This window comes from Gobio gobio (genome assembly GCF_949357685.1).
Source record: "Gobio gobio genome assembly, chromosome: 9".
Classification (NCBI taxonomy): Eukaryota; Metazoa; Chordata; class Actinopteri; order Cypriniformes; family Gobionidae; genus Gobio; species Gobio gobio.
The window spans coordinates 13,787,942-13,815,914 of record NC_137115.1 but is presented as its reverse complement, the minus strand read 5'-3'; the positions used below and the strand labels follow the sequence as shown (position 1 = coordinate 13,815,914).

Below are 27,973 nucleotides of genomic sequence, written 5' to 3'. Positions count from 1 at the left end.
GAAATGGGCGGTTACTGAAAAGTTCCGCGAGTATCTCTTGGGACAAAAGTGTACAATCTACACGGACAATAATCCTTTGAGTCATCTTGCCTCTGCTAAGTTGGGGGCGACTGAGCAGCGATGGGTGGCCCAATTGTCATGTTTTGATTACGAAATTCGATACCGGTCTGGCAGAGTAAATCGGAACGCTGACGCTTTATCTCGACAGTATCTACCAGAGAATACCACCACCCCTGTTCCAGAATTCCTGCAGCAGGCCGAAGTTGCACTACCACCTCAGGTAACCCAAACGGCCATCTTTGCTTTACCCCATCATTCTGCCTCTGATATATGTTCTCTGCAGTGGTCAGACCGGATATCCAAGCTATTTGGACTTTTCGGAAGCAGAAGATGTACCCTAGTCTGGTAATGCGTCAAGCACTATCCACCCAGGCATTGGCGTTGCTGCAACACTGGGATCGTCTGGTGGAGATGGATGGGGTATTACACCGTCGCACTTTTCGACCGAATGGGGGTGAGGAGGTGTTTCAAGTGGTTCTACCAGCAGTGTTGAAGCAAGACGTACTTACCCAGTTACACCATGACCATGGGCATCAGGGGGTAGAACGGACTATGGATTTGGTCCGTCGACGCTGCTTTTGACCAGGAATGGCTGCGGAAGTGAATCGCTGGTGTCAAGAGTGCGAGAGGTGTCAAGTGGCGAAGCATACGAATCCTGCTACCCCTAGTTTCATGGGACATCTTTTGGCTGCACGGCCTAACGAGATTTTGGCTATGGACTTTACCGTCTTGGAGCCTTCACACAAGGGCCTGGAGAATGTGCTTGTTGTGACGGATATTTTTAGTAAATTTACCGTGGCTATACCTACCCGGGACCAGAGGGCCTCTACTGTGGCCCAGGTTCTAGTGACGGAGTGGTTCTGTAAGTTTGGGGTGCCTAGTCGCCTTCACTCCGATCAGGGTCGTAGTTTCGAGGGCAACCTGATTCAACAGCTTTACTGCCTGTATGGAATTACACGATCACGTACTACACCTTACCATCCTGCTGGCAACGGGCAATGTGAGCGTTTTAATAGGACCATGCATAATTTGCTGCGCACCCTACCTGCCTCAAGGAAGAGAGACTGGGCCTCCTGCCTTCCGCAGTTAGTCTTCTGTTACAACACTACCCCACATCAGTCGACTGGGGAGTCTCCACACTTCCTGATGTTCGGTCAAGATCCCCAGCTGCCGGTAGACTTTTTGTTGGGTAGAGTGCGGGAGTCAGAGGCTGGTACGGTGCATGACTGGGTTCGAGAACATGCAGGTCGCATTCGAGGGGGCCAGAGAAAGACTAGCAAGCGCTGCCGCACGTCGCAAGGATCATCACGATAAGAGGGTGAAGGAAATGCCACTGTCTGAGGGTCAGCGAGTTTACCTGCGCAACGTTGGTGTAAGGGGCCGTAACAAAATTCAAGACCTCTGGAGCTCTGTTGTTTATCAGGTATTAAAAGCGCCCAAAGAAAAGGGGGTGGTGTATTCTATTGCACCGGTGAACAATCTTGGGAATGTGCGACATGTACATCGGACAATGCTGAAAGCCCAAGTGCAGCCAGAGCCCCAAGACATCCCTCAGGAGCGACCATCAGTGTCAGTGGTGCCACCCCAGGAAGATGCTAATGATGATTTGTGGCTGTTAGTACCTACAAGTGTGGATGGTCCCAGTACAAGTGCTGGCCCTACGAGACGCCCCTGTAATCTTTTCCCAGTACCAGAGGCTGCAAGGGTTCCTCTGGTTATTCCAGATACCCAGGGGGCAAGGCCGTTGACCCCTCCTACTGCCCTGATTGACTGTCTAGGTCCAACCTTGCCTCAGGAGACTCGACCATCGTTACGACGGACGGCTCGCTCGACTGCTGGGCAACATTCTAATTTGTACCATCTTCCGCAGACAACACAGGGGGTCACTGGTGGGACTGTGTGCTCTTCCAGGGTTGCGTCTCAGGCCGTTCCGGCTTTGTTTAGGCCCTGGTAATAGTCGGGTGGCATTAATGGATCGTTAATTCTGCCTTTAATGTTCACATTTGAGCTTACTTATCGTCGGGGCGCCGATAAAAGAAGGGGGGGGGGGGTAGAATGTAGTAGTAGGGGATTTTATTTCCTTTATTTTCTCGTTCACAATCCTTATATGGGAATGGGTGGATGAGGTAATTAGGAGGAGTATTTAAGTGTTTAGGCAGGAAGCCCTCGGGGGTAGACTTTGTCATACCCGCCCCCTTCCGGTTACCGGTGTCACTCTAGCCGAGTGTTTGCTGTAGTCGTCGTGACGTGTCCTGGGAGTTGCGTCAAGCGCTCATTGAAAGCTTTAAGCGGAACATTCGTGAGTGCATCCCAAATGTAGATTGTCATACCCGCCCCTCTTCCGGTTACCAGTGTCGATAGAGTCGAGTGATCGCCGTAGTCGTCTCGGTGACTTGCGTTGGGAGTTGCGTCAAGCGCTCATTGAAAGCTTTAAGCGGAACATTCGCGAGTGCATCTTGACGCCGTGTTTCTCGCGTACCACGTGATTTAATTCAGGTCGTGCTGCTGTTTTTCGTGATTAGGTTATTGTTTTGTTTCGTGAACTAATGTTTTCTTTCTGTCCTTCATTTTCGATCTTTTGGGTTATGTTATTTATGTATTGAAGTTGGGTTGACCAGTGCAATTCGGGCTGTGTAACTATCTAGTAGCTTGTAGGTGACCATTTCACCGTCACTCTTTGAGTATCCTGGGCTCGTTTATATTGACGAGGAACAAGCTGATCTGGTCACTCATCATATTGTGTCTGTTGTGATTGTTGTATCTGTACCATACCCACTAATTTCTCTAGTTCCCTTTTTTTTCTTTTCTTTTTGTGTTGTTGGTTCGAGTCAAGGCTAAGTGCGCCGAGGGGGAGGCTAGTCACCTGGGTGAAACACCTTTTTTTGCTGTGAGTTTGGAGCACCAGGGTTGGAGTACCTCTTCCTATTTTGTTTGCTGTGCACACATAAGGGGTGGAGATTAGAACACTATTTCTTACAGCTAGTTTGCCACCCCTGAGGTAAGCTTTAGGCTTATAGTTTTTTTTTATTATTCTTTTGTTTAGTAATTGTTTTGTTTATTTTGTAGGAACAGTACAGTATTTGGGATGTCTTTTTGATTTGATCCAGTATTCAAATCAGTCATGTTTAGAGGGATGTTCTTTTAATATTGTGCTATTTTAAGCACTGTTACAATAAACTTGCCAGTGATTTATACCTTGATTACATGATTCCAATGGAATATCTTTTTCCTGTCCAATAAAATTATTAATTTGTTTATTGGATGACGCGACTCTGTCTTTTCACTGCACCACCGAACCTGTGTTCCTTCTAGATTTCCTTGGGTGTAGTTCCCAAGGTGGCGTAGTCAGTGCTATTTCGATTGGGTGATATTAAACATCACTGTTGGCCCGTTACACACAGAGGAATATTAAGAAATCCTGTCTCTGGCTATTCTGTATACACTGAAAATACAGTTCACGCAGAAATGTCCTCACCGTTTACTCGTCTTCCACCCTTATGCCATCCGAGATGTATACGACTTTATTTCTTCATATGAACACAGAAAAAAAAAAAAAATCTCTGCTAATGAAAACTCATTTGGGTACCTAAAAGTTCAAGCATCAAACAGCACATACAGCAATAACTACAGAAATCCATACGATCCCAATGGATGAATCAATGTCTTCTGAAGTGAAACGTTAAGTGTTTGTAAGAAAAATTACAATATTTTAATTTTTTTAAACTGTAGACTATCGCTTCCGACCAGCAGTCATCTGCGTGTGCATGCGAGGGTTGAGTGCACGCTTGACGTAACTTGAAATGAGCCCGCCGAGAAACTCTGGTCATGCGGATGTCGGAAGCTGTCGGTTTTTATTTTGTTAATGCTCACAACAGTATACAAACAATAAAATAATATATGATAATAGCAATGAGAAAGAAACAAGACTTGAAGACAGAGACGCCAGTTCTCACTTGTGTTTCAGATGAAACTTGCGCGAGAACGTCATGAAAGCTTGAAGCTTCTTTACTAATGCACGCGCTGGTAACAGCTGATCGGAAAAAGAAAAGATTAGTCAATTATGAGAGCATTTCTTGGTGTACTTTTTATTTTAATAAATAATAAGATGAATCCCATGTCTTTTGATATTTTGTATTAAGATCAGTGGAAATAACGATAAAGAAAAAAGAGGAACAAGAAGAGGAAGACAAGCAAGAGAAACAAAAAAGGGACAAAATATGCCTCTTTCTGTCTGGATGTTATCATTTGAAATGAAAAGTTTATATTTTAAAAATGAATAAGAAGTGTCAAATCTGTTTTGGATTAAGTTGTTTTTCAAATAAATATTTCAGAGTGATATCAGATTTTGTATGTGTTGTTTATTGTACTTACCCTGTAACTTACGAAACATGAGGGGAACAAGAACCACTATAATTTACAGCCCGCAGATTCATACTTACCCTGTAACTACACGGATAATTACCCCTTAATTAAAAAATACTTACAGTATAAATAATGTGTTAATTTTCCTGATTTACCCATTTATTCCCCCAATATTACATATTGTCCCCTTATTCCTACACATACTTACTTTAAAGTTACACTATAATTACCGAAAATTATGCTGTAAATTCTCTTTACTTACACAGTACTTTCCGGGCTGTAATCTAAAGCGTTACCTTCAGATTTTAGCATTTTGGTGGTATCCGCAAACTGTGATAGACAGTCGTAAAAAATGAAGGGTTTATAAGGCACACATGATCATTATGCTTTCTCCAGTGGTAGAGCTATGCTGGTTGGTCTCCTCCTATAATAAGATTTCTGGTATCTCCCTATAATAAGAACATCTCTTAGTTCCAATCAAACCCTCCTGCCTTTAATAATCAAGTAATTTTCTAGACCTTGATTAGCTGGTTGTATGTTTAATCAGAATTTAAACTAAACTGAGGTCCCAGGATTAATTAGCCCTTAATATGAAGTTAACCATGCATTCTGGAATATCATAAGGTGTGCAGTGATCAAAGCAACAGATGAGTCAGCAAGATGTGTTAGTTCAACTGCACATTCCATGATTGATCAGGATAAATTGACAACCCACTCATCATCATTTTGAAAGAGGAAATTTCATTGGGAAATATAAAAATAAACAAGTAAATAAAAGGAAAAATTAATATATAAATACATGTATTTGGCCCTCTAGCAACAAAACTGCATGAATTTTGTGGAAGAACATTGTTTTGGTTGTACTTTGACTCTGTGTGACTATGCAGATGAATATGGTTTACGGCAACAGATGGAAATCCAAAAATGATGTAAGCAAGTGCATTATTTTATGCTGTTGTTTTGACTAATTAGAAACACTGTTATTTTTAAATTAAAGATGTTACAGCAGTTGTTATCATGACGATTATGGATATGAAGAGTAGCACATTTCATTTCCGTAAATACCACCAAGGGGGATGCACTCCTCCAGGCTTACCCCGGTTCTCTCAACATCAATTGGAGAGATCCGCCACGCTTGCCCAACTTGCTGCACGAGAAGCATATTATGCTTACTAAGGGAAGGTAGCACGTACAGGTCTTTTATGCATTCAGCTAGGCAGGTTCTGTACCTGTGTCTGTCAAGCCAGACTTGCTGTGAAAAGATGTTTCTGCAGAGGTCAGGTATGGATATCGTTCCCACAGGTGGATCTCTCCACTCAATGTTTTAGAGAACCAGTGGTACAAACAGTAATATATTGTTTTCCCTTGGTTAAACGTTAAATGGAAGCACTAGTTGGCTGCATGACTGTCTTCCTAGACTGGATTTTTACATATTGATTAATCAAACCATGTTTTTAAAACTAGCCACTTTGCATTATTTCACTTAGTCACATTATTTTACTAATTTACCCATTACATAAAATTAAAAAAATGTATCGTACTGATCTAGTAACTTTTCTGTCTTTTTTTGTTTCTTAAATATATGCAACTGTGGTGGTCAGTTCAGCTCGGGAGGATCAGTCAATAAATAGCTTGACGCATTTGTATAAACCTTTAACTAACCAGAATTCAGTACATCGACCACCACTGCAGAATTAGGGCAGCCTTGACCTTCATGGAAACGTGTGAAAACTGTGTGGAATGGACAGAATGGAAGGACAAATAGAGGAGAGAGGGCACTGGAGCAGTAAAGCAGAGTTTCTTCTGGCTGTAGCAGGGAATGTGATTGGACTGGGCAATGTGTGGAGGTTTCCTTACCTCTGCTACAAGTATGGAGGAGGTATGAAACCAGCAGCAACCTATATATATAATACACTCATGCACAATTAATTCAGTGGTATTTAATAATATTGTACTGCCGTGTTCTCAGGAGCGTTCCTCATACCCTACCTGGTGTTTGTTGTTACCTGTGGGGTGCCTCTGTTCCTACTAGAGACTGCAATGGGACAGTACACACAGGAAGGGGGCATTACATGTTGGCATCGCCTCTGTCCTCTGGCTGAGGGTGAGAGTTGTAGAAACAACACATCTTTTTATAAAAGATTTAGGTTCCACTTTATTTTGATGGTCCCTTTAACACATTCTGTTGACTGTAAGTAGCATTGCATTTACATGTCTACTAAATCTCATTAGAGTGTTAGTAGAGTATTAGTAGACTGAAAGGGATAGAAATAAATAATAATTATAATTTGTTACATTTATATAGCGCTTTTCTAGGCACTCCAAGCACTTTACATATAAGGGGGGAATCTCCACAACCACTGCTACATGTTTAGTCTGTGTCAGTTGTGTTTTGGTTCTGTCATGTTCCTGTGTTCCAGTTTTCCCACCACTCCCTCATCATTGTCATTATGAGTTCATTCTGTTCAGCTGTGTCTTGTTAATTACCTTGTTTGCCTTTTTTTGTGTATTTAGTCCTCTGTTTCCCCCAGTGTTGGTCCGTCGACGTTTATGTAAACTGGTCTTTTTGAGTGTTCTAGAGTTTATTGTCTATTAAAGTTCCTGTTCCAAGTTCTCCTTCACCTTCGTGAGTTTGATCAACACAAGTTTGTAACAGATCGACTGACTTTTTTGTGGCGTTTTCCCCTTTTTTTTTCTTTTTCTTCCCCGTTTCCCCATAGCCCTTCCCGTTGTTCATCTTCTCTGCCTGGAGCAGGGAGACCGTCTGCTGGAAACCCATACATGGGACTTCCTGGACCTTGCGTGGCACACACTTCCCTGACCACTCACTCTGTGTATTTTACTATGCTGGCCTGAGTGAGCGTCAAAGGCATGCGTTCCAGCAGCGGGCCCAATGAGGATTTCACCGCATTCGCGGAGTGGGTACTGGTATCCAATGACCCGCCATTCACCATCGGCCCTGCTGGGGAGGACAACATTACTAGTCCCACTCCACCACCGCCAGAGACTAGCCATCCACCACCGACCACGACCGGCACGAGGGAGCTGCCTGTGCCCGCCGCAGACCGTGGAGACCAGCCTGCCATGATTGACGAGCCCGAACCACAGCGAGGGTCTGACTAGGTGCGAGAGCCGGCAACATCATGCATCATGGAGGGAGTACTTGTGGAGCTAGAGAGCTGGGAAAGGAACCCCGCCGCAGTGGAAGCAACGAGGACCTCTGTCGGCTATATAGAGGAATCAAAGGACACTTTTGTTGACAATTTGATAGACATTTTTGGAGAGGTTATACCCAATCCCCCTGTATCTCCAGCGCCCCCTGCATCTCCTATGTTCCCTGTTTCTCCAGCGTCTCCATCCTCGGAATTCCATCCTCATTCAGCCAGTTCCTCAGCCCCACCATAACTGCTGTCCTTCAGCCCCTCTGTTCTGCCCACATGCTGTGTGGACCCGCCCCATGTCCTCAGTCCATCAGCTCCAGCCATTGCAGAGGATCCCCTGTCTTTGCTGCCAGTCTCTGCACCCTGCACTCCACCGCGGCCAGTCGACACTTCGGCTACGCCCTGGCTCCTCCCTCCCTCGGCTCCACCGGAAACCTACGGCCATACGGCTTCTCCAGGCTCCCTCGTCTCTCCGGCTCCGCCTTGGTCAGTTGTCGACCTGCCTGCACCTTCGGCTTCGTCTGGCTTCGCCTTACCCCCCAGCTCCGCCTTCGTCCTCGGTCCCACCGGCTCAGCCTCTGTCCTGCAGGCATCCGGCTCCACCTTGGACGCTCGTCGCCGCAGCTCCTCCTCGGTTTGCTGGGCCTCCGCTCTCGCGCGGGCACATCGACCCAGCAGCTCCTCCAGTGTCTCCATCAGTGGCTGCTTCGTCGTCGTCGACCATATCATCCACTCCATGGCTCCTCCCGCCTCTGACTCCACCCTAGGGCCTCTTGCATATCACCTGGCTTCTCCTGCTCCAGGCTCCCCACTGGCTCCTCCCTCCTTCCACACCCCCATGGACTGTTCTTTCCTTTGGACTTTGTGTTGTTTCTTGCATGTTTCCGCGCCCTCCTCCAGAGCCTCCACCCTCCCTCCTCAGTTGTTCCCTTTACGGCGCGAGGATGCGCCTACTCTGAGGGGGCGTTATGTCACATATTTAGTCTGTGTCAGTTGTGTTTTTGGTTCTGTCACATGTTCCTTTGTTCCAGTTTTCCCGCCACTCCCTCATCATTGTCATTATGAGTTAATTCTGTTCAGCTGTGTCTTGTTAAAGTTCCTGTACCAAGTTCTCCTTCGCCTTCGTGAGTTTGACCTACACACTAGTTTATAACAGCCATCTCCAATGTGCAGCATCCACCTGGATTTTGCAACGGCAGCCATATTACGCCAGAACACCCACCACACACCAGCTGATTGGTGGAGAGGAGACTGAGTGATGAAGCCAATTGTATATATATGGGGGGGATTAGGAGGCCATGATGGACATAGGCCAATGGGCAAATTTGGCCAGGATTTTGAATGACCACAGAGAGTCAGGACCTCGGTTTAACGTCTCATCCGACGGACGGTGCTTGTTACAGTATAGTGTCCCCATCACTATACTAGGGTATTAGGACCCACACAGACCACAGGGTGAGCACCCCCTGCTGGCCTCACTAACACCACTACCAGCAGCAGCCTAGTTTTCCCAGTTGGTCTCCCATCTAGGTACTGACCATTCTCAGCCCAGCTTAGTTTAAGTGGGAAACCAGTCTTGGCTACAGGGTGATATGGCTGCTGGTTTAAGGGTAGGGATAGGGTTAAAATAAGTTGACATGTAATTGCAAAGTTACTTATACTCAGTAGAATGTCTGTTGGGGAACCATCAAAATAAAGTGTTACCAAGATTTAAACATGTTTTAATGACACTTTGTAAATCTTTTTGCATGCAAACCATTTTAATGTCATGCAGTTGTATGCACGCAGTGGCAAAGAAACCATGGTAACACTTTATTTTACAGTAATATCAGTAAATACATCCAACTAACCCTAAGCCAAGTCAAATTCCTAACCCTAACCCTATAGTAAGTATATGTTATTAATCAATATTACTCGGTACTTAAATGTATAATTAGACTGCATTTATACATTTAAAGCAGCACTAGGTAAGTTTTGCTCTCGGGGTCCCCCTACAGTTGGGAAACAGTATTGTCCTCTACTACTGTCGTAAACTCTGTCATCAGGGGATGCATCGCAGTGCATTTGTTGACATGACAACCATGATAGCCCTGAACACTGCAGGGGGAGTTCACATGCAGGTGTTCTGCTTGCGTCGCGTGTGAAATGTCTTAATCCCAGGTACAGTGGCATATGTTTCACATGTCATATGAATATAATTTCATGGGTTTTATTTTTTTTCAAACGCCAAATGATCGTGATGCTCACGTTTACAAGCCAGCATCATTATAGTAGCCTAGTCTATTGGTTCCCGTTTTACAGAATCTATATGATACTTCAATTCAATGTTTGAGTGGTAGGTAATAACCATACATTGTCAATATTATGATATCAAGCTACCATAGATGAATCTGCAAATTTGAAAAATCGATTTGCATTATAGCTTGAGGCAAGACAAATAAACAAATATCACAGACATGTTAGGTATCCTAAAATATGATTTTGTACATCTTATGTATTTACTTGCAAGAATGTAGCCCCTGCTCCTTCAGCTCACGCCAACGAGCAAATGCTGGCCCAATGTTGATCCTCGTCCTGCCTTTAATCCGATCACTTTCTCGTTTCCTCTTTTTGCTTTCCTCCGACAAAACCTTTGCTTTCTTATTTTTCTGTGCTGCTTCGGCCATGACTATAACATTCGGCAAACAAATGATAGTTGGGCTCGCACGTCCGAATTTAAGGAAGTGGGGGTGGTGGTGGAAGTGACGTATATGCCGTAAAGCGGTCAAATTTTGTAGTTCTTTTTGTTCTCGGGTTACTACCCGAAACCCGAAGTTTAAAAGTACGATTAAAAATGATACAGACCCGTCAGGCTATGGCAGACGTGTCAAACCTATTGTAAGTCGATGTATCATCACAAGAGTCTTGAAAATATATTATAAAAGTTGAAAAGTTACCTAGTGCTGCTTTAATAGACACATTTAAAATTAAAGTGTAACCAAAACCATTTATTTCATTAAATCAGCAGATGTATTTTTTTAGTTAAGTGAAGAATATGAACAAATGATCCAGTATAAAAATACTTCAAAAGAAACCATCTGGTTTAATAAATAATCAGTATAAAGAACCAAAACTCAAAGTGCATATAAGCAACAGATATTCATTTGGGTAAATCTTTAATTCTCTCATTCATTTTATCTTTTTGATTCTCTTCTAGTCGGTGTTTCTGTTTGCTTTTGTCAGGTATTGGCTATGCAGGAATGCTGATTCTTCTGTACAGCTGCATGTATTACATCATCATTCTGGCCTGGGCGCTTTTCTACCTCTTCTTCTCTTTCAGCTCCCAACTGCCTTGGGCCAGCTGTGACAACACCTGGAACACAGGTGATAATCTAAATAAATAAACTAAAGTAACATTAAAACTATAAGCAATAAGTGCCATCTGCTGAATGTCTTAATATTTTTTTCTCTGTCTTAGATGACTGTGTAAATCTTGCTGCAAAGAATTTGACCATCAACCGGACATCTCTAATTAATTCAACACCTGCAGCTACTGAGTTCTGGGAGTAAATAAATACAAATTGTGATACTGAGCTTTGAATGAACATTCTGCATTAGCAAATGTTATAATAATTAAGCAAATTAATTTGAAACTATTTATTTGTTCATAAAAACAAAAGCAAATTGTCTGTCTCTCTTTACAGACAAAGAGTGCTGGCTCTATCTGGAGGTATTGAGGAGATTGGTAAGATCAACTGGGAGATTCTTCTGTGTCTCATTGCGATGTGGATCATATGTTATTTCTGTATCTGGAAAGGAGTCAAATCTACGGGCAAGGTGTGCAAGAATGCCACTTTATTCATCTATTACTTTCTTTAAAGTCAGTATTTGTCCTAGTTTTTCTTACAAAATTGTGTCACATTGCTCACATTGGTTTCCTTAAGTGTATAGTAGATGTGCAGCCATGTTTCAGAAGGCATCAAATTAACTTGTCTCTTTCTTGTATTGTGTCTGTACTGTAGGTGGTGTATTTCACAGCCACATTTCCTTATGTGATGCTACTGGTGTTGCTGATTCGAGGGTTGACTCTTCCTGGAGCTCTGCAGGGGGTTGTGTTTTACCTGTACCCTGAACCGACCCGTCTCGCTGACCCACAGGTAATCAATCATCTTCCCTCTACCTTACTGTGACCTAATAACAACATAAAGCCTAAAGGCAATGACCAAATCACATGAAAATAGTTTAAAATTTAGTATTTAACATTTTTAATACATCACTACATTTGTCACATTAAAAAACAAGTTCAACTTTATATTATGTATCTTTAACTACTATGTACTAACATTTCAATGAATAATTTGATAGTGCACTTATTGTGCACATATAGGTTTTTATGTTGTATTTATTTTATTTTATTGTTTTAAATATCTGGATGTAGATACAGCTACAATTAATTTCAGCAATCTCATCTATAATTGCATTGTTGACCCTACCCTTCTTCAATGGGGACTACAAATAACTACAAAGATGGCACCAGGAACGGAAACAGGAACAGAACAGAACAGAGAACATAAGAGTCCAGACCTGACTCAGGGAACAAATATTACCTCCATCCCACCTCAATAGCTGCAAAAGTGTTTTGCAATACAACATAAACACAATTCTACCTAACATTTTTTTATGCAAGTACCTAGTAGTTAGACACCTAGTTAGACATCTAAAATAACAGCTAATATAACAAGTTACTAAAAAATAAAAAAAAATACATAAAATAAACATAAAAGTATTTTTTTTCCTGTAACTATATAAACAACGTTTTTTTATAATATATATATATATATATATATATATATATATATATATATATATATAAAATTATATTGAAATGTATGTGCTCTTTATGTGTAGGTTTGGTTGGAAGCCGGAGCTCAAATCTTATTTTCCTACAGTGTGTCTGTTGGCACGCTCACTGTTTTAGCCAGCTACAATAAATATAACAACAACTGCTACAGGTTAGTATTGGAGCTTTCAATAAAATTACACTACCAAAGAATGAGCATATGAATGAGTCAACAATTAAAAAAATGTATGTGTCGGGTTACTTGACTCTAACTCTGTTCCCTGAAAAAAACGGGAATGAGATGCTGTGCTCATAGTGTTATGACTGGTTGTGAAGTATGTGTGGCAAACACACCAAGGAACTTGGCTTTAAATAACCTCTGATGATGATGATGTCACTGAAATGTGTGCTCGTGAGAGGCTGTAAATAGACATGAAACAGGTGCCCCTTCAGGTATCACTTTGTCGATAAAATTAAATGAAACATGTGCACCTTCAGGTCTCATTTTGTTTATAAAATAAATCACCTTGGCCTGAGCCCAAAGCAAAACCAGCTGTGCTAGCCTGTTCAGATGGCACAAACACAGTCTGCTGTACTGTAACTGTTTCCACTGAAGAGGCAAGTTGTAGACCCAAGTGCAGTTCTTTATTTAAACATAAATCCAAACATAAAACAAGGACTTCACTTGAAACAAAGACTTAGCAAAAACAGGACATAAACAGACTTTACAATGACAATAACAGACGAGGACACATGGCAAACATGAGGGCTAAATACACTGAGACTAATGACAAGACAAGTGACACCTGTGAACAGTGATTAAACAATTAAAGGACAAGACACAAGATCACATGAGGGCATGGGAGTCACATGACAAGACTGTGAACATGACAAACTCAAACATAACATGATAAACTAAAAATATGAACAATGAACATGAACCATCACCAAAACACCCTGTGACAGATCCCCCCCCCCCTCTATGGGCGGCCCCTGACGCCCAAACATAACCAAAACACCAAAAGTCTAAACACAAAGAGTCTTGGGGGGTGGTCTTGGGGGAGGGATGGTGGGCCAGGCTCGTGCAGGGGCACCGGACCCAGACATGACCTGGACGGGCCTGAGAGCTTGGGCGGACCTGGACGGGCCTGGGAGCTTGGGCGGACCTGGACGGGCCTGGGAGCTTGGGCGGACCTGGACGGACCCTGGGAGCTTGGGCGGACCTGGACGGACCCTGGGAGCTTGGGCGGACCTGGACGGACCCTGGGAGCTTGGGCGGACCTGGACGGACCCTGGGAGCTTGGGCGGACCTGGACCCTGTGGCGTGGGCGGACCTGGACCCTGTGGCGTGGGCGGACCTGGACCCTCAGGCGTGGGCGGACCTGGACCCTCAGGCGTGGGAGGACCTGGAGCCGTGGACGGCCATGGAGGATCTGGAGCCGTGAACGGCCATGGCGGCAACAGCAGTTCAACGGGCCATGGCAGCAACGGCAGTTCAGGGGGCCGCAGAGGCGTGGCCTTCGTGGCCTCCATGTACCCCTTGCCCCCCACAAAAAATGTCTTGGGCGGGACAGCGGGCTCGAGGGCTGGAGCCTGGGCGTGGGCTGGAGCATGGACGTGGGCTGGAGCATGACCACTTAAAAACAAAATAAAGTCAATGTATTGTCAAAAGGTGCAGGGGTGTTCCTCTGATGGCATGAGGGCAGAGTCCAAACCAGTCAGAGTCCAAACCAGAACAAAAGCACCTTTTAAGCATGGTCTCATCCCAGGGCACAAAGTCCATGAAACGTATGAAGTCTCTGACATAGTCCTCTATGGGACGCTGGCCTTGACGAGGGTGGGCAATGGTAACTGCTGGGTCCATAATGGCGGTCTGTTATTCTGTAACGGTTTCCACTGAAGAGGCAAGTTGTAGACCCAAGTGCAGTTCTTTATTTAAACATAAATCTTAACATTAATCCAAACATAAAACAAGGACTTGACTTGACTTGACTTGACACAAAGACTTAGCAAAAACAGGCCATAAACAGACTTGCCTGACAACAGGTTACAATGACAATAACAGACGAGGACACATGGCAAACATGAGGGCTAAATACACTGAGACTAATGACAAGACAAGTGACACCTGTGAACAGTGATTAAACAATGAAAGGACAAGACACAAGATCACATGAGGGCATGGGAGTCACATGACAAGACCAGGAAGTGCATGACAAGACTGTGAACATGACAAACTCAAACAAACATAACCATGATAAACTAAAACATGAACAATGAACAATGAACATGAACCATCACCAAAACACCCTGTGCCATGTACAAACTGTATCTTGTAGCCTATAATTTTTGCTTCATTTTGCTTATGAAAATCTTCCTGCCTACTCATTCACATAAAACAATATATTGATTTAAAATTTGTTAGACATGATTTGAGTAAGCAGGCATTCATTTTCATGAATATTGATGTGTTTTCACACCTGGGAAGACAAAGACGCCTCCCTTAAAGGGTTAGTTCACCCAAAAATGAAAATTCTGTCAGTAATTACTCACCCTCATGTTGTTCCAACCATGTAAGACCTTCGTTCATCTTCGGAACATAATTTAGTATATTTTTGATGAAATCTGAGAGCTGTCTCACTCCTCCATAGGCTTTCAGAGGGACTGAAACTTGATGGCCCAGAATAGTAAGTAAAAACGTCATTTAAGGAGTCCAAATGACTACATTGGCTCTGTATTAAGTCTATCATGCGACGAAAATACTTTTTGAGCGGAAAAACAACAAAAATAACGACTTTATCACACTATTATTGTTGTTCAATTTGAGGCTCTGACGAGAGTTCGCGGGAGTGCCACGACGCATGCGCGAGAACTGAGATTACGGCGTTCTTCTTCTACTACTACTTGACTGGCTGCTCACTCTTTCGGAGTAGGGTTAATCTCAGTTCTCGCGCATGCGTCGTGGCACTCCCGCGAACTCTCGTCAGAGGCTCAAATTGAACAACAATAATAGTGTGATAAAGTCGTTATTTTTGTTGTTTTTCCGCTCAAAAAGTATTTTCGTCGCATGATAGACTTAATACAGAGCCACTGTAGTCACCTTAAATGACGTTTTTACTTACTATTCTGGGCCATCAAGTTTCAGTCCCTCTGAAAGCCTATGGAGGAGTGAGACAGCTCTCAGATTTCATCAAAAATATACTAAATTATGTTCCGAAGATGAACGAAGGTCTTACATGGTTGGAACAACATGAGGGTGAGTAATTACTGACAGAATTTTCATTTTTGGGTGAACTAACCCTTTAATGGCCCTATCAGCTGAATGGGACTAGAAGAATGTGAGGAGATTAAAACATTGGATTTTTAATTATTTGTATTTTATTTACAACAAAACACAATCCAAATATAACGAAGGACAAAAAGGCACATTATTGAGCACACTGATCTAAACACAGAGACGTGAACAGTCACCTTTGTGCCTGTTGGTGGCAGGGATTTTACAGAGGTTTCATGAGAAAGCAAGCAACATTATTTATATAGCACATTTTCAAAATTTACAAAAATGAAGACATTAAAATCAACATTTAAAATTGCATACAACTAAGCAAACACTATTTATTCAAATGCTAAAGAAAATAACTACGTTTTTAAATAAGACTTAAAAGTGGCAATTGAAGGAGCTGACCTCACATGGGATACTATTCCAGAGCTTCGGACCTACCACGGAAAAAGCAAAATGTCCTCTCGATTTAAAATTACAGAGGGGGACCTTTTGAAGCCATTGATCTGAGGACCTAAGAACTCTAGAAGGAGAGTAGGGAATAAGAAGATTGCTAATGTATTGGGGGGTAAGGCCTGATAGTGCCTTGTAGACAAAGAGGATCATTTTAAAATGAATCCGGCATTTAACTGGAAGCCAATGTAAGGCTTGCAGTACAGGGGTAATATGGTCTCTCTTTCTCGCCCCTGTTAAGAGCCTTGCTGCTACAATTTGCACTAACTGCATGTGGGCTAATGCAGTCTGGGAAGACCAATATATAAATAATTACAATAGTCTAACCATGATGAGATAAAGGGGTGAACCACAATTTCCAAATCCTTTCTGGATAGAAAATTCTTTACTTAAGCAATTGATCTCAGGTTAAAAAAGCTACCTTTAACAACGGCACCAATCTGTTTATTGAAGTTTAGAGATGAGTCCATAATTACCCCTAAACTCTTAACGTGATCTTCAAGCTTTAGGGACAGGGAACCTAGCTCACCAGCAAAGGCAGGTGATGTGGCAGAACCTACAATTAAAACCTCAGTTTTGCTCTCATTTAATTGGAGAAAGTTGTTAGAAAGCCAAAGCTTAATGTCACTGTAACATTCCTGTACTTTGTCCTGAGAGCATGTTTTATCTAAGCTCACAGGAAAATAAAACTGAAGATCATCGGCATAGCAGTGGTATGAGTTTTTTGTACAAACTTCGAGACGGTGCACTCGAAATCCATCTAGCCAGAAACAAGAGATGCAGCATCCTCTGCCCAAGCCAATGAGGCGCCGGGGCGTGCTTTGGAATCGGATACGAGGACATTCCGATCTGGAGAGAGAGTGAGCGAAAGGGACGGACCTGTCTCTCGCTTCAGCCAGATCGACTCGTGAGCCCCACGATCTCAATGTTGGTGCTTGCCCTTGAAATTATGCGAGACGAGCGTGAAGCACTTTAAAAGTGAACAATTCACAGTACTAACACTCGCCATGCTCAAACGCAAGGGCAGCATGCTGTTCCCCAAACACTCAAAGCAAAACTCCTGTTTATCATACTCTGGGATGGGCCATGAACACGGAGGCATGCATTGCCTGATTGTTTGATGATTGTTTGCTGATGTTCTGCTTTTCTTTTTCTTTCACACAGACATTTCTCAGTGACAATTGAAACTATAACTCCTAACAAAGTGGACAGATAGATAAAGTGTAGCACACACACACACACACACACACACACACACACACACAATACGGTCTCTGAAGACAAACCTGAAGGCACACCTGTTTCACATCTATTTATACCCTCTCATGAGCATGCATTCCAATAACGTCGTCGTCAGAGGTTATTTAAAGCCAAGTACCTTGGCGTGTTTGCCACACATACTTTACAACTGGTCAAACAAAGATGTTTTCGAAAAGCGCTATGAGCGCAGCATTGAGAGTAGCTTTTGAAAGGGAATATCTGTTATGTTGACAACTATGAGCCAGATGTTCTACCAGTATGTATACTGCTTCTTGTGATGCTCAGCCAGCAAATGGTAGATATGTGTTTTATCTACTGTATGTTTATCAGGGACTGCTTGTGGCTTTGCCTTCTGAACAGCAGCACCAGTTTGGTGGCTGGCTTTGCTGTGTTCTCTGTTTTGGGCTTTATGGCCCAAGAACAGGGTGTCCCCATAGAAGAGGTGGCGGAATCAGGTAATGCAATATTTCATGAAAACACAGAAGGTATTATAAAATTGAAAACATAATAAAATGTTGCACACAAGACTGTATTAAAGTAATGAGTAAGAACACAGAATGATTAAAATAATCTCTCTCTTTCTCTGTCAGGTCCTGGACTAGCGTTCATAGCTTATCCACAGGCAGTAGCCATGATGCCTCTCCCTCAGTTGTGGGCTGTTTGTTTCTTCATCATGATTATTTTGTTGGGGCTTGATACACAGGTGAGCTTAAACTAACACATAAACATAATTTGTAATACTGTACCTTGAACTAAAAACTGCAAATGAGTATTGAAAGAATAACGTCTTGGTTACTGTTGTAATCCTTTTTCCCTGGTGGAGGGAACGGAGACGTTATGTCGATACTGACATTAGGGGTCTTACTTGGGAGCCCCAATCACTGCTGAATTTTACAAAAGCAGGCAATGAAATTGGCGATTGGAATTTGCAAACCTAGCTAAACCTGACCCACGAAGGATGGAGCTACTACAAACATAGAGAGTGGGCAGAGGGAATCTGCCAAGGGAAAGACACAGGTTTACCGACAGGGAAACCAATCTGTGGAAAATACATATATGGGATTACCTGCAGGGAATCACTGCATATCACGCAGGCACCTAGCCCAGTACAGGGGCTGACTGACCGAGCAAGCATCTCAAGTACTTGGCCTGGCATCCGACTGCCGAGGGAAGCCTGGAGGATACTCTAATCCAGGGTATGCCAGCTGGGGAACTCTCATGAAGAGCATAGAGGGCACTTGCATTCCCCTAGGGTGGAATAGAACTGCAATCAAGAAAAGCAAGGTAGCCAGTCCTCCCACGCTTTACCTGTTTGTACCCAAAACACAGGAAGAACCTAGCTCTACCCAAAAAATTTTGAATCTCGTGAAGGTACTAGGTGTCACCCAGCCTGGATTCCTGCAGATGTCCACTAGAGAGGCAGCATGCACTAGAGCCCAGGAGGAGGTAACATTCCTAGTGGAGTGAGCCCTCACTCCAAGGGTGCACGGCACCACTTAGGTCTGGCACACCAAGGTGATGGCATCCACTATCCAGTGTGCCAACCTCAGCTTGTAGACAGCCTTTTCCTTCTGCTGACATCCAAAGCAGCAAAGTGCTGCTCAGAGCTTCTGCAGGTCCCCCATCCTCTTTATGGAAGTGAGCGCGGTTAGGAGCGCTGTCTTTAGAGACAGGATTTTAAGCTCAGCTGACTTCAGTGGCTCAAAGGGAGCTCTCTGCAGTCTAGAAAGGACTACAGAGAGAACCCAGGAAGGGATGAGGTGCAGCCTGAGAGAGTTTAGCCTCATATACTTTAAAGGTGGAGGTGGAGCCTCTCTTGCAGAAAGGAAAGCACAAAGTGGATCAGGCAACTCCGGGGGACAAACAGTACATCTTAGCGAACAGACTCCACTTCAAATCATAAGCCTAGTAGAGAGAGGTTTGGCTTGAGTGATCCATCCACCACCGCATTCCCTCCAGAAGCCACATGTGGAGGTTCCAGAGGTCCGGACATGACTGCCATATGGGAATCCTGTTGCGAGGAGAATTAGGTCCGAAAACAAGGTCCGAGAGGGCCAGTAAGGCGCAACCATCAAAACCTGCTCCTCATCTTCCCCGAACTTGCACAGTGTCTAGAGGAGTGGGCTGCGTCACCTTCCTGCAGGTGGTGTTCCCAAGTAAGACCCATTAGGGGTATTACTTGGGAACACAATCCGAGGGTATCGACATATCGTCAGGTATCGTCAGTATCGACATATTGTTGAACATGACTGTATAAAGTGTAAATTGATTCATCAAACAAAAATACATTTTAAATATAAATGTCTTAAGCACTAATTTGCATGTTCTCTATTTGTTTTTGGTTTTTTTTGTTTTTTTATTATTATTATTTAAATTATTATATTATTTAGGTCAAGTTGGCATCTCATATAACCCAGTGGATTTTCAGCGTAATATCTTTACACCATATCCCTAGTCAATAATTTTGACTTGTCTCTCTGCGTGTACAAAATATGTTTACAATAAATACCCAAATGCATCCACAATGTCCCTGAGTGTCAGGGAACTCTGCCTTTTTGGTGTTGCATAAGATGGGGCGTAATAATTTAGAGAAATTATTGTAGGTAAGTGAAAATATATACAAAGTATAAACCAAAAATATTGACATGGAAAAGCACATGGTAAATGTTGAAGTTCATGAATTATAAACATTTTATTTTGAGTAATTTGTGGAGTGTAAAAAACAACAGCATCTACAAATCCACTGGGATCTTTTGGTGTTAGTTAGAAAAACAGCTTCCAGTGTGTTACAGGGATAGTGTAACACACTGAAACTATTACAGCACCCAACTATTAAAATAATTTCATAATTTACTCTCTCTTTGAAGTTTGTTTCAATGGAAGCTGTCATGACATCAGTGATTGACCTGTTCCCTGTGGTGCTGCGCAAAACAGGACGACGAGAAATTTTACTCCTAGTCTTCTGTCTGACTTGCTTCTTTGGCCAACTCATCATGGTTACAGAGGTAAGGAGATCACCCAAAAACGAAAATTCAGTCATCATATACTTGACACAGAAGAAGATATTCTGAAGAACAGTTTTTTTCCATACTATGGAAGTCATTAGGGGCTTTCGCACTGGTTAGTTATAGGAAGTCAGTTATAGAAACATTGCCCTAGGGGCATTTTCCTTGTTGCATTCATACTGCCAGTAGGAACTCTGAAGTGACGTAAGCCAGTCGACAGGGAAGTAATTTAAGCACTGCATTATAGCTGAGCATTTTGGCTTTGTCTCTTCAAAGTTGCATTGGATTTCCTATTTAGCGTAAAGGTTGAGAAGTGCCTAGACTTCGCTGTTGGTCCATCTATCTGTTTTCCATGTTCATGGAGTAAACTGAATTTACTATATAACTTTTTGTAAATGGTGGTTGCCAGTGTTTCGTGTCGCTTGTGTTCGTCCAATCAACGTATACTTTCGTCAATGGTAGTTCCTATTGTGCTGAGTTAGACACTATTTTGAAGTGAATAACTAAAATTGTACCCAGTTCCTGTGGTGCAAACACGTTTAGCAGAAGAAAGAAAAACATACAGGTTTGGAAAAACTTGAGTGTGAGTAAATGATGACAGAATTTTAATTTTTGGGTAAACATTAAAGTGGACAGTAAACCAGTGAAAATTGACCCAACTTTTCAAATCTGCCTGAAAGACTTGGAACAAATATGAATTTAACATAATATTCATAAAGAGAATAATGTCCCCGTCCTGTCTGGTGGTTCAGTGACCATCACATAATGCTGGAAGAAGACAGAAAGGTGAAGAGCCTCCCCAAAATATATCAAACCGTTCAGGGCAGATTTAGGGCCCTATTTTAGCTATCTGAGTGCATGGTCTGATGCGCATGCAGCTGATGCACTTTGGGTGTGTCCGAATCCACTTTTGCTAGTTAGAAAAAATGGTTGGCACGCCAGGCGCATGGTCCAAAAGAGTTGTACTTAGTCTCCTAATGAGTCATGGGTGAGTGCAGTAAACCAGTCAGAGTCTTATCTCACACTCCCTTTAAAAGCGAGTTGTGCTTGCACCATGGCGGATTCGCTATTTACTTGGCGGAATTTGTGACCGGAAAGACTGAACGCTTCTCCAGAGAGGAATCCTTTTATTTTTAACATTTAAAAATATTTGTGTGCTGCTGCACCCTGTGTGTGTAATAGCAGAGTGTACACGCATTGTGCACCCGCCTATAGGTACATATTACTAACGCGCCCTTTAATTAACCCAAAGAATACTATGTTTTCAGTTGCCTCAAAATAGCAACGCGCCAACAATGCACCTGAACACAACTCGTTTTATGACCAGCACACCCATGGGCGAACAGATGGGCGTGAGTGCATTTGCTATTTAAACAACGTGGCGCTGGACATGAAAATGTCTGCGTCGGGCTGAAATTAGCTAAAAACACTTGCGTCGCGCTTGGCGTTGCATTGCGCTGGCTGTATGATAGGGTCCATTGTGATATTGGGGCCCCAGGCAAAATTAGGAATGGGGCCCTATACAATTGCACACATTTACCTGGATTAAACTTGAGGTTCTTTTCTCTGTTGTGATGCTTGCTGCTGCATGGCCGTTTCCCAGTTGTCCAATTTTTCTACATTTTTCATCTCCATGTTACAATTGCTGTGTTTCATGTTGTAGACCTCTTGTTTTAGACCCCTAAAATAGCAACTGTAGGCTTTGTTGTGAAACCATACACGGAACTTTCAAAGGGGTGTGGTGTGTATTAGACTTGCCATATCATAATTTTCACCCCAGTGCAGTTATGGTTTTCATGTTAAAACAGGTTATAACAGTATTAGAGTAGGTTGGACACTAGGTGGTGCTTTGGGGTCATTTTCACTATAATTCTAAACTTTAAAACACATTTATTTTTATTTATTTTAACTACAAATTTAGATGGACCTGAAATAAATAATGAAAAGGAAATTATACATTTACACACACAGGATTATGTCAACCAAAAATGAAAGACATATGTGCTGTGTCAGATTTGAGTGCCTGGGTGGAAAGTACCTGCACATATATCCTCTACTTGGGTCCTTGACAGATGTGAGCATCATTTTAAAACAATAAAAATATAATACGATTTGCGGAATACGAAATTATTTGCTACAAGCAGGATAACCAAGAATCATGTTCAACGCGGACGCACAGACGATTGTCATGGTAACGAACAAACATCATAACAATCGCTTGTGCATCCAGGCTGAACACACATCTTGTATATAAAAAGCATTTTAGGGGGCCCTTGGAAGTCGTCTACCTTTGCCTAATGGTTAGGTCCGCCTCTGTATGCGAGTATACCGAACAGTGAGTAAGGCGATCACTGACAGTAAATATAAAACTAGCCTACTATAAAAACCATAGGCCACCCTCCACCTGCTATATGCATGGAAAGTTTCCCCAATAAAGAAAAATAATCTTAAAATATTAAATTGTATTGGTACACTATTATTACAAAAAGCTATACAGTTTATGTTCTTGCAAAAATTGCTCCCAAGTTTAAGATTATCATAATAGTATTATCCCTTAGCTCTAAAATACTTAAAGAGTATTATAAATAAAATAAATAAATAAAATAATGTATTAATTTTCCTGCTAGTTACCCCTTTATCCGCCAAACTTGGAGGAAACATATTGTTCCCTTATATATATATACAAGTATGTACTTTATAGGTACATTACAATTACCGAAAGTTACGCTGTAAATTAATTTTACTTGCGCAGTACTTTCCGGGCTGTAATCTAAAACATTACCTAAATATTTTACAGGTACTTAACACATTTTAGAAGAGTTTAAGTTTAAAACAAACCTATTCAAACTTCTATAAATTCCCAGAGCTCTAAGATTGAGGGCCAGTGCTATTTTATTTACTTAATCTGAGTTTTACATTTTAACCACCACAATATCTTAATCTGGCCCTGGCAGTAATGTTGTATTGTGACCTGCAGGGGGGGATGTATGTATTCCAGTTGTTTGACTACTATGCCTGTAATGGAGCTTGTGTTCTGTTCCTGTCTGTGTTTGAGTCTCTGGCCATGGGTTGGATTTTTGGTGAGTAACACACAGCGCAGACCATAACATAATAAAGCCAACAGAATACAATGACAATGCTGGAAAGCCAGTAAAGCTAAATCCTCTACACACCACAGGGGCTGAGAGAATGTTTGACATCATTGAAGACATGACAAAGTCACGCCCTAACTATATATTCATGCTGTGCTGGAAATACCTGACTCCTCTCGTGTCCCTGGTGAGTGTCTCTGCATTTTATGCATCAGTTTGCGTTTGTCTTGACTTAATGAATATTATTTGGGTGTTCCTGAATTCCTGAAGCCTTCTCAAACATAACCACTTAAGTTGCACCCAGTTCTTACTATTTACTTCCCATTTCTCTTTTCCCCTTTCCATTCTGAGGTGTCTTTCATCTGTTCTTTGGTGGAGTACCAGCCCCTGACTTTTAACCGCTGGTATGTGTACCCGGACTGGGCATACGCACTAGGTTGGTTACTGGCCCTGTCCTCCATTCTGTTGGTGCCTGGATGGGCGTTGGGCCGAATGTGTGCTGAGAAAGGGAGTCTGAAACAGGTGAGGATGAAAAGATGTTGGAAACACTTTACAATACGGGTGCACTAATATGCATTAATTCATGCTTAATTAAAGCACAGATAATCACGTGTTAATGTATGACTCATGAAGACCTAAACCATTAATTAATGATTAGCATCAGCAACTAATAAAGAGTCTATATGATTAATAGATTAAGTAATATATGAATTGCTATTAATTAAATGTGTCGCCATGTATTAATTACTTAAAGGGGAGATATCATGAAAATCTGACATTTTCCGTGTTTAAGTGCCATAATCAGGTCCTCGGTGCATCTACCAACCAAGAAAACGTGAAACAGGACAACCCAGTAACTTTGTTTTGGTAAGCCTTTTTCTGCAAGCCTGTGGAAAAACGAGCCGCTCAGATTTTTCTCCCCTTCTGACGTAGGAAGGGGATCTATTTTAATATTACCGCCTCTTAATCTGCACGTTTCCACCCACGGCGCTGACAGACTGTTCAGTATTAGCATGATTTCCACCCTCAGCCAGTTGTACACTGTCCACCATTTTCTCTGTGCACGAGCAGCGACAACAATGTATTGTTAGTAATGCAGGTGCATTGCCAGAACGAGGGACAGTTCAAGGCAGGTTTTGCTAAAATGTTAAAGCTCAAGGATGGATCAGTACCAACTATTCGCGATCCAGTTTATAGTCTCCAGTCCGGAGCGACACTTGTCACGGCAGTCATGAAAGGGAGAGCGCGCACTTTATAATGCTTTATCTGAGTTGTTTTATGGATAGAAAGTTTACCAGATTATTAAGTACCCCCTGAAAAGGCATAAGATCTGTATATATTTGTTTATTATTAATTGTAACGAGTGTTTTGTATAATTCGCTGTGTAGGCCTATGCTGATCGATGCAAGGGAGAGAGAGAGTTTATGGTTAAGACTTTAATGCGCACTTCTTGAACTGTGTGTTCAGCTTTTACATTGGTTTTCTGGAGTGAAAACAGATGCTTCATCTTTTGTGTTATGAACAATAAACTTCATAAAACTCATCAGTAAAGTTTTGGACCTCATTCGGACAGGGTCAGCTACAACATGCTTGTACTATTAATGTTAGTGGATAAAAGCAAGGTGGCAACACAAGTTAAAATTATCGGAATTAAACTAAACCTGTTCTATGTCTATTCAGCATATATTCTCTGGCTCTGTAGGCATTATTGTCCGAAGTCCGGTTTGAACTGAACACCTTTAGTCACTGATTATAATGGGTTCTATTGTCTTTGTCTGGTCTAGACACCGTGTTCCCAGTCGTATGTTCTCAGTGTTCCGATTTGAATCCTAAACCTCAAGCTTAACCTGACTGTGCCATGATCAACCAAGGTATTGGATGTGCAGTTCATCTGGCACAGTGAAATCGCTAGACGGTTAGAAATTGAAACCCATGGCTAGTGTGGATGTCAAAACCAAAATGACATATTAACAGTTAGTTAACAGTTAGTCATGTGCCTCAAAAAGTAGTCATAATAATGATACCTTTGCAAATCATTAGCTAATGATTAAATAAAGCTGACAACTGGAAGTTGAAATACATGACTCATTGTGGTAATTCCACATTAATTTACACTATTAGTTAATACTGTATGCTATTAAGGAATGAATACATGATGGCACATTTGATTAATAGCAATTCATATATAACTTAATCTATTAATCATATAGAATCTCTATTAGTAAACATTAATAAATGGTTTAGTTCTTCATGAGTCATACATTAACATGTGATTATCTGTGCATTAAATTGGTACTTCAGTGCTGGGAAGATGAATGTGTAATTAAACTGGGTCTGGTGCCTTCTAAACTGAGAAATGACAGAAAATGTATTTTTGTCTCATGTGGATGAAAGACAACAACTCCCAGAATGCACTTGCTTCGCTGTCCAACGAGGCCACTCCCAAAGCCACGGCTACGGGTTATCACTTTCCCACCGCGGCTCCACCCCACCGTGGTTTTGATTTTCATAGTAATACAATCACTTCATTCCATTAGAGAACAGACACTACAATTAAACACTAAACGTGTCTTATCAATAAGGTTTGAGTGAGCCGAACGAAGGTCACGGCACAAATGCAGCAGGAGTCAGATTTCATTCATCACGAGAGCGAAGAGCTGAGGTAAGCGTGGCAGTCATTAACGACGCCTGTCCAGTCTGGCGTGTTTTCAGATCATGCCTATAGAAGCTAAACTTTCATAGGAATTAATTGAAAAGTTGAAACACTCACTTTTCTCTGTGCCGCTCCGTTATGAATGCCCGAGGTCGAGCCGAGCGCATTTACATTCTGTGAGTGAGATCCCTCCCCTGTGGGCGGTTTGATAACGTGCGGAACTAGCTCCTTCTACTGTCTGTAGTCTCTTGGCTCTGGCCAAAAAATCCCCTGATGAAGCAAAATGACAATATTTGCATCATCTGAGGATTTTTTCCAGAAACAAAATGCAGAATTCTTTCGTCTCAGGGGGACATGAGTGGGGAAAGTATGACAATTCAAATATACTACCGGGTTTCTACTGATACAAAGCTTAATGCTAAATCACTGAAGTAACCCTTTAAGCAGGGATTAATGCATATTAGTGCACCCATATTTGAACAGTTAAACAAGCCTCAAAGGATCTCAGTTCAAAACAGAGATATTTAACCAATGCTAACTAACCAAGAGAATCTAATCTGCTTTTCAGTACTGCTTAACTGTTGTTTTCCTGTATTTGTGTATTGACAGCGTTGGCATCACCTGTGTAGTTCTGATGCAGAGCTTCCTCTCACCTCTAAACAACTAGCTGAAATGAAGGAAACTGCTATCACTGCAGAGATGGAAGACTTAGTCAGGACCAATACAGAGGAACATGAAAATGGACTTTGAAAGAAAAGTTATTGTATTTTGCAGTCAGTTTTTTAAATTACTATTCTAATAAATAAAAAACTACAGAACAATGCCCACATTTCATTTTTTCATCTCAAGAAACAGGTAGTATTTGCTCAACACACAAGTCAGAGGATATGCCTAAATCGAACAGGATGTTTCAGGCAAATTTCTGGTCCTAATTAAATTCACAAAACAAAATGTAGGTAGGTTTCTGGTTCTCATCAGGAAGTACGCCACAGTATATAGAACATGTCTGTTTTCCCTTCCTCTTTGTTCTCACCTGTGTCTTGTTTTCCCAATTAGCCCATGTGTATTTAGCCCTCGTGTTTACTTGTTTCATGTTCATTGTCAGGTTTGGTCCATTTGAGGTTAGTTTGTAAGGCTAATTCTTGGTCTTAGTCTTAGTTCTTGTTTTGTTACTTTCCTGAGTTTCTTGTAACCTTTTGATTATTTATTCATTAAATACATTGCATTTAGATCCTACCCTTGCTATCTAAGACTCATTACAGACTCCTCTTTATTACAGAAGATCTGACCCTTCTATAGATCCAGCAGTTGAACTCCATAGAGCAGGGCTCTCCAACTAGTCCTAGGGTCCAGTGTTCTGCAGTTATTCGTACCAATCCCAGCTTAATAAACCTGTCTGCAATTTGCAAATAATTCTGAACATATTGTCAGCATCCAAAAGCTTAGGCAGTTACCTTGTTGCCTCACTGCCCTATTAGCCAATGACTTCACACACAGGAAGTGTTTGCATCTGAAAGTACCTCCTGAAACCTTTTGGCAGGGCTTATAATGCAGCGTATATACCATTTATATAAATAAGTCACTGAAATAAGTATTGAATATTAGACTTTAATAAATCTTATATCATATAATTTTTGTTCGGAAACAATGTGGAAATCACCCTGCCCGTACTTAAAATGTATAAGACATGTTTTGTGTCACAAAGGCTGTATGCAGGGAAGCTGGAAAGACAATGACCCCTCCCCTAATGGCCCTATCAGCTGACAACACAACATAACCCAAATGCACTTAAAGGTGCACTATGTAACTTTTCCGTCCACTAGAGATC

At 42.0% G+C, this 27,973-nt stretch overlaps 1 protein-coding gene across 1 annotated transcript; it reads left to right on the top strand.

The window, feature by feature from the left end:
* Positions 1-6,162: 6,162 nt before the first annotated feature.
* On the top strand, positions 6,163-26,895 carry LOC307131585 (sodium- and chloride-dependent GABA transporter 2-like; the record flags this gene model as incomplete). The annotated part of the gene is made up of 14 exons (XM_079825297.1): positions 6,163-6,301; positions 6,392-6,526; positions 10,806-10,946; positions 11,041-11,128; positions 11,267-11,399; positions 11,585-11,719; positions 12,471-12,574; positions 17,726-17,850; positions 17,986-18,098; positions 20,263-20,400; positions 23,378-23,480; positions 23,579-23,679; positions 23,844-24,014; positions 26,755-26,895. 14 exons carry the CDS (start codon positions 6,163-6,165, stop codon positions 26,893-26,895), a joined length of 1,767 nt encoding a protein of 588 aa, XP_079681423.1.
* Positions 26,896-27,973: the final 1,078 nt, after the last annotated feature.